This window comes from Salvelinus sp. IW2-2015, unplaced genomic scaffold (assembly GCF_002910315.2).
Source record: "Salvelinus sp. IW2-2015 unplaced genomic scaffold, ASM291031v2 Un_scaffold6853, whole genome shotgun sequence".
Taxonomy (NCBI): domain Eukaryota; kingdom Metazoa; phylum Chordata; class Actinopteri; order Salmoniformes; family Salmonidae; genus Salvelinus; species Salvelinus sp. IW2-2015.
The window spans coordinates 1-10,668 of NW_019948114.1; the positions used below are offsets into that span (position 1 = coordinate 1).

General features: G+C 45.5%; 2 protein-coding genes across 2 annotated transcripts; one reads left to right on the forward strand and one right to left on the reverse strand.

The window, feature by feature from the left end:
• The first annotated feature begins 2,324 nt into the window (after positions 1-2,324).
• Positions 2,325-7,974, forward strand: LOC112079077 (extracellular matrix organizing protein FRAS1-like). The gene is made up of 7 exons (XM_070442223.1): positions 2,325-2,484; positions 4,364-4,523; positions 5,026-5,194; positions 5,392-5,638; positions 6,785-7,129; positions 7,564-7,724; positions 7,843-7,974. The coding sequence occupies exons 1-7, from the start codon at positions 2,325-2,327 to the stop codon at positions 7,972-7,974; spliced, it is 1,374 nt and encodes a 457-aa protein (XP_070298324.1).
• Positions 7,975-9,931: 1,957 nt separating this feature from the next.
• Positions 9,932-10,495, reverse strand: LOC112079076 (extracellular matrix organizing protein FRAS1-like). Its single transcript, XM_024145125.1, has 2 exons — positions 10,296-10,495; positions 9,932-10,081 (listed from the first exon to the last, which is right to left on the reverse strand). The coding sequence occupies exons 1-2, from the start codon at positions 10,491-10,493 to the stop codon at positions 9,947-9,949; spliced, it is 333 nt and encodes a 110-aa protein (XP_024000893.1). The 5' UTR covers positions 10,494-10,495; the 3' UTR covers positions 9,932-9,946.
• Between the last annotated feature and the right edge of the window lie 173 nt (positions 10,496-10,668).

The window sequence follows — 10,668 nt, forward strand, 5'->3', positions numbered from 1 at the left end:
ATATAATACCATACCATATAATACCATACCATATAATACCAGACCATATAATACCATACCATACCATATAATACCGTACCATACCATATAATACCATACCATACCATATAATACCATACCATACCATATAATACCAGACCATATAATACCATACCATATAATACCACATCGTCAGGAGTACACGGACAACAAGGTAAAACATACTAGTCACCTTTGGAGAGCACTACTTTTGGCCTGGTCCCAGGCTAGTCACCTGGTTTCACTAGTTTCTGCACTTGTCTACAATAACAACATACATTGTAATTATAGGAAACAAAATATAAATCAAATCAAATCAAATTGTATTTGACACATGCGCCAAATACAACAGGTGTAGACCTTACCATGAAATGCTTACTTACAAGCTCTTAACCAACAATGCAGTTAAATAAATATAGAATTTGCTAGGTTGAATATAATTGAATAGCCAGGGTAGATCTACCTATGTTAATATAATATAWTTGCATGGCTAGGCCTATCTGCATTCTGTTTGTGTTACGCTCGCTCCCCCTGCTGGTGTTTGATGGAGTGACAGATGGAGTTGAATTAATCCCCGTTTCTCATATAGATTTTCCCGGAGCACTATACTACTACGTATGTGGTTTGAGGAGTTAGCGAGTTAACTTTGGTCAACTCTGAGTTCAACTCGGGATAACCGGTACCACAAATGTGGCTCAAACCTTTTTAGCCAGGTACATTTCTATGGCGACGACTCTTTCAGAACGAACCTCCTCCGGGACATCCTGAATGAAGTGTCTGAGATCCGAGGTGAAGACCAGTGAAATCAGATTCCCTCCCTCTCACAAAGATTGTGTCATCCCCTTCAGTTGAGGAAGCGGGACTAAGGGACTAACAGCATATTTTATTAATAATTATTAATAATATTGATAATAGAGGGACTAACAGCATATTTTATTAATCAAATCAAATGTTTTTGTGTGTTAAAAAAATTGTATCTTTAAAATAACAATTTCATTACAGATTTAGTAATGACAGAATGCATTTCAAATCAAATCAAATTGTATTTGTCGCATGCGCTGAATACAACAGGTTACAACACCTTACAGTGAAAAGCTTACTTACAAGTCCTTAACCAACAATGCATTTCAAGAAATAGAGTTAATAAAATATTTACTAAATAAACAAAAGTTTTAAAAAAATGAATGAATCAAAAAGTAACACAAAAGATGTACCTAACAATAACGAGGCTATATACAGGGGGTACCGGTACTGAGTCAATGTGGAGGCTATATACAGGGTACCGGTACTGAGTCAATGTGGAGGCTATATACAGGGGGTACCGGTACTGAGTCAATGTGGAGGCTATATACAGGGGGTACCGGTACTGAGTCAATGTGCGGGGGTACAGGTTAATCGAGGTAATTTGTAAAGTGACTATGCATCAATTTAAAGACAGCGAGTAGCAGCAGTGCTAAAACAAAGGGGGGGGGGGGTCAATGTAAATCAGTAGGGTGGCCATTTAGATTAGTTTAGTTGTTCAGCAGTCCCTTTATGCCTTGGGGGGTTAGAAGCTGTTAAAGAGCCTTTTGGTCCAAGACTTGGCGCTCTGGTACCGCTTGCCGTGCGGTAGCAGAGAGAACAGTCTATGACTTGGGTGACTGGAGTATTTGACAATTTTCTGGGCCTTCCTCTGATACTGCCTAATATATATCTCCTGGATGTGAGGAAGCTTGGCCCCCAGTGATATACTGGGCTGTACGCACTACCCTCTGTAGCGCCTTACGGGCAGATGCCGAGCGGTTACCATGGTGCAGCTGTAGAACTTTTTGAAACTTCACGCACAAAAAACTTTTGTATGACTTAAAAAATATCAATTTTATGGATACGAGTGGGGAAGAAAAGGTGTTCGTGCATTGATAAGCTCACCAAAGATGGATGATAAGTAATAAAATAAAGACTGTACTTTTAAAAGCCTATTTGCACGATAACTGTTCTTTCAATTTGATTTCGGCACAATTGAAAATATGGCACTGATTCGCCCATGGATTGATGTTTCATGTGCAAACTGCACGCCCAACTACAAGCCTGCTAGGCTGCTAGAGTTAGCAGCAGGCAGATGAGCAATATCCACCATCGTAGTACGGATGAAGCCTGAGCTGGAATGTGAAGCTAACTGAAGCTGGCTAACTGAAACTGGCTAGCTTTAGAAAACCTTAAGTAGATTGTGGACAATACATTTGGACAATACATTTGATTGATTGATTGATAGATTTTTTTCCTAGACTATAACTGATTGATTGATTGACTGACTGATTTATGTATTGATGTTGCAGGCCACCAACCTGATCAGTAAGAAGGAGTTGTTGACCATGGACCCAGACACCGATGATGGTCAGCTGGTCTATGAGGTCACAGCAGAGCCTAAACACGGCTTCCTAGAGAGCAAACTAAAACCTGGGGCTCCTATCACCTCCTTCACACAAGGTATGGTGTGTGTGTGTGTGTGTGTGTGTGTGTGTGTGTGTGTGTGTGTGGGTGTGGGTGGGGGTGGGGGGTGTTTGTCTGTGTGTGTGTGTGACAGGGCAGTGCACAAAACATTCACTGGGCAGGAGCTCAAACTGGAAAAAGCCCCCCCCCACCCCCCCCCACACTTAAAAAGAAACTAACGACTCATAATTCATATCTCGAAAGTCATAACATACAAACTGCCTCTGTAGCAACACACATTGGCCCATTTATTTCTGCGACACACTCATCACAAATCGTAAGCCAGCTAGTTACGGCGCCTCCTAAAGACATGATTGACATCTGGAACACAGGGTCGGCTGTCAGCTGATCGTTGATGATGATGGATAATGTACATCTGCTAGTTATCTGCTGATTGTCATTTATCTTTAATGCTCTTAAATAATAACTTAAGATAATATTCATATTTTTCTAACTCAAGATATATGGCTGGGTGGCTAGTGGCTTGTGTGAATATTTTAGTATTTTGGAGGTTACTTAGAGTTTAGACTAACTGTGTTGCTGCTGCTGCCGACTGAGGAAGGGATGGAGTTGGGTCTGAGCGAGGGTTGTTAAAGTAGCAGCTCTTCTCTGTCTTTCTGCCTCTCTCTGCTCTGCGTGACAACATCCATGATAACACAGTGCAGGAAATTAAGAAATGTATAAAAATGCTGGAATTGAATGCTGAATTAAACAATTAGCTGTGCATAGGGAAGCTATGAGCCATGTACGTGTTGTTGAGAGTGGTATTTCTTCCCTGTTAGCTAGTGATAGGTAGTAGTCTTGGAAATCCCAGACTTTAAACAACAGCAATAGGTCTGGGGAGGATGTCAGAGTCTCTTGGACATTTTTGGGGTAAAAAAAAAGATATTCTGGGGAGGGTCCTCTTCAGACAGAAAACTCTCCCAACAAATCACGAGTTTCGGGAAGGCGGACCGAGCCTGAACAATAGAACTATTTCCGTAGCCTGTAGGACATCTCCGAACGTCGCGATTTGAAACCAACGTTTGCAGGAAAACCCTTTGCCGTGGTTTTAGTAATAGATGATTCAAACTAGCAAAATAACCTCTGCGTTCTTTATCTCGCTAGCTAGCTAGTTAGCTACTACCTTGTGTCCGGCGGGGATGTTTACACTAGGGCAGCAAGTGGACAAGGCGGTAATATCACCGGATAAGGCAGTGACGGTCTTCCCTGTTCCAACTCTCTGTCACAGCTGGCCGTGTATGCTGGAACATTGGTACATTGTGGGAGGCAACCCATCCGTCTAGAGATACTAGATAGATAGTGATAGTGATGCTCTGCCTATCTGAAACTTCGCCATTTCCTGGCAACGTTTACCTGCCAGATTCAGAAGCTTGAAAACCCCATTAGAGAAAAAAGCTTTGAAAAAAATGTATTAAACTGAACATAATTTATATGATGTTATTTTTTTTAAATATTAATAATATTTTTTGTGTCGAATATAATAATTTCAGTATAGTTTTAGTTTTAAAATTCTGACCACAACCACACAACTACTGACCACAACCACACAATTATTGACCACAACCACACAATTATTGACCACAACCGGTGTTAGTTTCAGTTTTAGTTTACTATAATAACCTTGACCATCACCTAAAAGGGCACTTGGTGAGTGGGAGGTCAAAGGGGAATGTGCTGGGCCCAGGTTGACTTCTATCTGTGCACGTGCCTGGTGTGCAAGCGTGTACTCACCAGAGTGACCAAACTAAACATTCCATCTGATTATTTTCTTCTTCTTCAGTGATTTCTGTCTTACAGTTTGTCCCTTTTAATGCAAGTAATGTTGTTCTAACGTCGTCCTAACATTGTGCTAACGTCGTCCCCTGCCCTCCAGCTGACGTTAACCTGGGCTTGATCCGCTACGTGCTCCATGAGGAGAGCGTGACAGAGACCATGGACAACTTTAAGTTCCTGGTGAAGGACAGCAAGCCTAACGTTGTCTCTGATAACCTCTTCCATATCCAGTGGTCCCTCATCAGCTTCCAACACAGGAGGTGAGAGAAACAAGGCCAGCTATTCTTCACAGTACATCTTTTCTGTCACAAGTATGGCTCGGAGATTTTCTTGACCATGTGACTGGAATGGGGAGAAACTTCAGACTCTTCCTGAGCTAATTCAAAACTTGTGTATGTTTAAGACATGCATACATCTTATGGCGGCAGGTAGCCTAGTGGTTAGAGCGTTGGACTAGTAACCGAAAGGTTGCATGATCGAATCCCCGAGCTGACAAGGTACAAATCTGTCGTTCTGGCCCTGAACAAGGCAGTTCCTAGGCCGTCATTGAAAATAAGAATTTGTTCTTAATTAACTGACTTGCCTAGTTAAATAAAAGTTAAATAAAGATACAATTAATGGGTTTGCTGGATCTGGTCGCTGTTTTACACAATTATCTCCTCTCACTGGCCACAAAGTCCATTTCAGCTATTATACTGTAATTGTATCTCTCAAGAACTGTATGTTTATGTGACTGAGGCCGTCTGTTCCCCTCCCATACAGCTACAATGTGAGTGAGAAGGCTGGCACGGTGTCAGTCACAGTGAAGAGGACGGGCAACCTGAACCAGTATGCCATCGTGCTGTGTCGTACGGAACAGGGCACCGCCACCTCGACCTCCAGTGTGGGCTCTCGTCCCGGGCAGCAGGACTACGTGGAGTACGCTGGACAGGTACGGGCAACACTACACTGGCATCGCCACCTTGGCATTGCCAATTAAAAGTACTGGGAATATTATACAGAGGATACAATATAAAAGCACAACCCCAAAACATGTTTTACAGGATAAATGAGACAATGAGACATTTCATGTACATCCTGTGTAGAAGAAATGGCCACAAAACGTGTCTCTTCTCTCTCTCTCTCCAGGTCCAGTTTGACGAGCGGGAGGACACCAAGGTGTGTACCATAGTGATCCAGGATGACAAGGTGTTTGAGGGCGTGGAGAGTTTCCAGGTGGAGCTTAGCATGCCCGTCTACGCCCTCCTGGGTCAGGTGACCCACGCCAGCGTCAACATCAACGACACAGAGGACGAACCCACGCTGCAGTTTGACAAGAAGATTTACCACGTCAACGAGAGCACCGGCTTCATACACGCCCCCATAGAGAGGAAAGGTATTAACTCTAAATATAACAAACTAGTATGTACATAACCTTAACTCTGCCATGTCAACCAGTACCGGCTTCATACACACTCCAATATAAAGGAAAGGCAAGGAGGATACTAACCTTAAACCTAGAGTACCAGTCAAAAATTTGGACACACCTACTCATTCAAGGGTTTTTCTTCATTTTTTACTATTTTCTACATTTTAGAATAATAGTGAAGACATCAAAACTATGAAATAACACATATGGAGTCATGTAGTAACCCAAAAAGTTTTGAACACATTTTTTGATTCTTCCAAGTAGCCACCTTTTGCCTTGATGACAGCTTTGCACACTATTGGCATTCTCTCAACCAGCTTCACCTGGAATGCTTTTCCAACAGTCTTGAAGGAGTTCCCACATATGCTGAGCACTTGTTGGCTGCTTTTCCTTCCCTTTGCGGTCCAACTCATCCCAAACTATCTCAATTGGGATGAGGTCGGGTGATTGTGGAGACCAGGTCATCTGATGCAGCACTCCATCACTCTCCTCCTTGATAAAATAGCCCTTACACAGCCTGGAGGTGTGTTGGATCATTGTCCTGTTGAAAAACAAATGATAGTCCCACTAAGCGCAAACCAGATGAGATGGCGTATCGCTGCAGAATGCTGTAGTAGCCATGCTGGTTAAGTGTGCCTCGAATTCTAAATAAATCACCAGCAAAGCACCCCCACACCATCACATCTCCTCCTCCATGCTCCACGGTGGGAACCAGACATGCAGAGATCATCCGTTCACCTACCACAAATTGACCAAGAAACTTATCCAGGAAGTCCAACAATGTTATCTGGGACCCCAAGGTTTAAAGATTCTAGGATCCTATCTGGGGGGGTTCCAAAATAATCATCTTGAGCACCCCAATATCTGAAATTTAAATTAAAAAAAACGTGTATTTTAAACAATGGCACATTTTTAATTGAGGAAGTGATTGAATTGAACATTTTATTGACCCCATCAACCCTGTTCAGGAAGGCAACCTTAATCTATTCTTCTCCTCCCTCTCCCCCTCTTCCTTCCTCCCTTCCTCTGCTCCACTTCTCCTCACCTCTCTTCTCTCCTCCTCCCCTCTCCTGCCTCCTTTCACCCCCGCCTCTCCCTGTTCTCTCCCTCCAGGTGACACCAGCAGTACGGTCTCAGCTCTCTGTTACACGGTCCCTAAGTCAGCTAAGGGTAGCAGTCTACACGGCCTGGAGTCTGGGTCTGACTATAAGAGTCGAAGTATGACTGGTGACAGCAGGGTCATCTTCGGCCCCGGCGTCTCCATGTCCACCTGTGACGTCAAGCTCATTGATGACAGCGAATACGAACTCTCAGAGGAGTTTGAGCTCCACCTATCGGACGCCTCGGATAACGCCCGCATGGGTGATGTTAAAGTGGCAAAGGTGGTCATTGACGGGCCAAATGATGCTTCGACGGTATCCCTGGGCAACGCTACGTTTACGTTCAGCGAGGACGCTGGTGAGAGATTATAAGGCGTTATATAGGCTCACAACAAGTTATAAAGGCTTATAAGCCGTTATTAAGCAGTCTACCTGCAGTAAAGTGTTACTGTGGAAGTTATATCTGTGGTGACTTTACAATCTACGACCTCAAATGTTGGGCTACGCTAGAGCGGGGATGGGCGGACTGGAGGGGTGTCACACTTTTGCCCATCCCTAGCAAACACGGCTGATTCAGGTGTGTTAGCTGGGGCAAAAGTGTGACGCCAATCAGGTCCCCGAGTACTGGAGTTGTCCATCCCTATGCCAGAGTAAAAGGGCTTTATTAAGTTCATAAGGTATTTCTAAGTTATATTCTTCAAGAATAGATGTATTTCACTGCATGCATTAACCACTGGAGAACAGGAAGTATCCCTAACCTCTGACCTCTGACGTCTGACCCTTGACTTCCAGGCACCATAGAGATTCCGGTGTTGCGGCAGGGGAGTGACCTGTCGTCAGTGACCTCTGTGTGGTGTGCCACGCGCCCCTCGGATCCCCCCTCCGCCACCCCCGGGGTCGACTACATCCCCTCCTCCAGGAAGGTGGAGTTCAAAGCTGGCAAGACTATGGAGGTACATTTTTGTATTTACCTTACTTTTAACAGGAAGTCCCAATGAGATCAAGGTCTCTTTAACAGGAAGTCCCATTGAGACCAAGGTCTCTTTAACAGAAAGTCCCATTGAGATCAAGGTCTCTTTAACAGGAAGTCCCAATGAGACCAAGGTCTCTTTAACAGGAAATCCCAATGAGATCAAGGTCTCTTTAACAGGAAGTCCCATTGAGACCAAGGTCTCTTTACTCCTGCCTCCTCTAACCAACTAGCTACCTGCCTCCTCTAACCTACTAGTCTAACCTGCCTCCTCTAACCACTAGGCTACCTGCCTCCTCTAACCACTAGTCTACCTGCCTCCTCTAACCACTAGGCTACCTGCCTCCTCTAACCACTAGTCTACCTGCCTCTCTAACCACTAGGCTACCTGCCTCTCTAACCAGCTAGCCTCTACTGCCTCCTCTAACCACTAGTCAACCCTGCCTCCTCTAACCACTATCTACCTGCCTCTCTAACCACTAGTCTACCTGCCTCCTCTAACCACTAGCTACCTGCTCCTCTAACCACTAGGTCTTACCTGCTCCTCTAACCACTAGTCTACCTGCCTCCTCTAACCACTAGTCTACCTGCTCCTCTAACCACTAGTCTACCTGCCTCCTCTAACCACTAGGCTACCTGCCTCTCTAACCACTAGTCTACCTGCCTCCTCTAACCACTAGTCTACCTGCCTCCTCTAACACTAGTCTACCTGCCTCCTCTAACCACTAGTACCTGCCTCCTCTAACCACTAGTCTACCTGCTCCTCTAACCACTAGGCTACCTGCCTCCTCTAACCACTAGTCTACCTGCCTCCTCTAACCACTAGGCTACCTGCCTCCTCTAACACTAGACTACCTGCCTCCCTAACCACTAGTCTACTGCCTCCTCTAACCACTAGACTATACCTGCCTCCTCTAACCATAGTCTATACCTGCCTCCTCTAACCACTAGTCTACCTGCCTCCTCTAACCACTAGTCTACCTGCCTCCTCTAACCACTAGGCTACCCTGCCTCCTAAAACCACTAGTCTACCTGCCTCCTCTAACCACTAGTCTACCTGCCTCCTCTAACCACTAGTCTACCTGCCTCCTCTAACCACTAGGCTACTGCCCCTCTAACCACTAGTCTACCTGCCTCCTCTAACCACTAGTCTACCTGCCTCCCTTAACCACTAGTCTACCTGCCTCCTCTAACCACTAGGCTACCTGCCTCCTCTAACCACTAGGCTACCTGCCTCCTCTAACCACTAGGCTACCTGCCTCCTCTAACCACTAGTCTACCTGCCTCCTCTAACCACTAGTCCTACCTGCCTCCTCTAACCACTAGCACCTGCTCCTCTAACCACTAGGCTACCTGCCTCCTCTAACCACTAGGCCTACCTGCCTCCTCTAACCACGTCTACCTGCCCCTAACCACTAGTCTACCTGCCTCTCTAACACTAGATACCAGCCTCCTCTAACCACTAGTCTACCTGCCTCCTCTAACCACTAGTCTACCTGCTCCTCTAACCACTATCTACCTGCCTCCTCTAACCACTAGACTACCAGCCTCCTCTAACCACTAGTCTACCTGCCTCCTCTAACCACTAGTCTACTGCCTCCTCTAACCACTAGTCTACCTCCTCCTCTAACCACTAGTCTACCTGCCTCCTCTAACCATATCTACCTGCCTCCTCTAACCACTAGTCTACCTGCCTCCTCTAACCACTAAGGCTACCTGCCTCTCTAACCACTAGGCTACCTGCCTCCTCTAACCACTAGTCTACCTGCCTCCTTAACCACTAGACTACCTGCTCTCTAACCACTAGTCTACCTGCCTCCTCTAACCATAGTCTACCTGCTCCTCTAACCACTAGACCTGCTCCTCTAACCACTAGACTCTACCTGCCGCTCCATAATGGCTACCAAAGGTGCTTCCACCAAGTATTAACTCTGGGGTGTAAAGACAGACAGATACAATCAAGACATCTTCTATATATTTCTTCCATCTTGAAAATGCGTAGTAGGTTGTGTAGATCTTTGGGGGGGGGGGGGGGGGGTCGAGTTGAATGCTTTTTTAGATGTAATTTTAAAGCAGCAAAATGTGAAGACTGTAATGGGTGTGTTGACTTTCACTAGTGACTGCGTACAACTCGTTCATAAAAAAGAAAAGCACAGAGATCAGTGACGCCTGTGTGATGCTTACCGTCCTCGTCGTTAGTGATGGTTACCGTGACGATGTCACTAACTCCCACATGGCCCCGCTCCAGTGGTCCCCCAGCGGCGTCCCAAGATGCACCTGGAACTCCTCCTCTGGCTCGAACACAGAGTCGTCATTGATGTGCACCGTGCAGTTTTTAACCTGGACCATCATCATCATCATTATCGTCAAACAACATCAACATCATCATCAATACATCATCATCATCATCATCATCATAACATCAAAGCCAACTTTATTGGTCTAGGAGTGCTATATACAGAAGGTTGTGTTTTAATCCCATTGGGCAGAGTGCTATATGTAGCAACTATTATAACTGCTGTGAAGAATCTCTGTGGCTTGACAAAGAACCTACCTTCTCTCCCTTGAGGAAGGCGATACGTGAGTCGTCTGTGTTCCTCCTCTCCTCGAAGTCGTCCATGACCATGGCAGACATGGTGCGCGTGAAGCACGGACAGAGGACTCCACTGTCAGGTCTCCCGTTCGAACGATGGAGACGTTCAGCACGCCCTCCTTCTCCTTCACCTTGTACGCCGTCTTCTCCAAACTGCATGCTGGGTACTGAGAGGATGGCATTGTGGGGTAAATGAGTAGGGATTATGATTGAGGAAGTAGTGTACGATGAAACTACAATTTCAGATGGAGCTCTCTGTTTTCCAAAACTCAGTCCTGACCCCCCCCCCCCCCCCTCCCAGCACTACACAGCTGACTCAATCAACCAACTCATC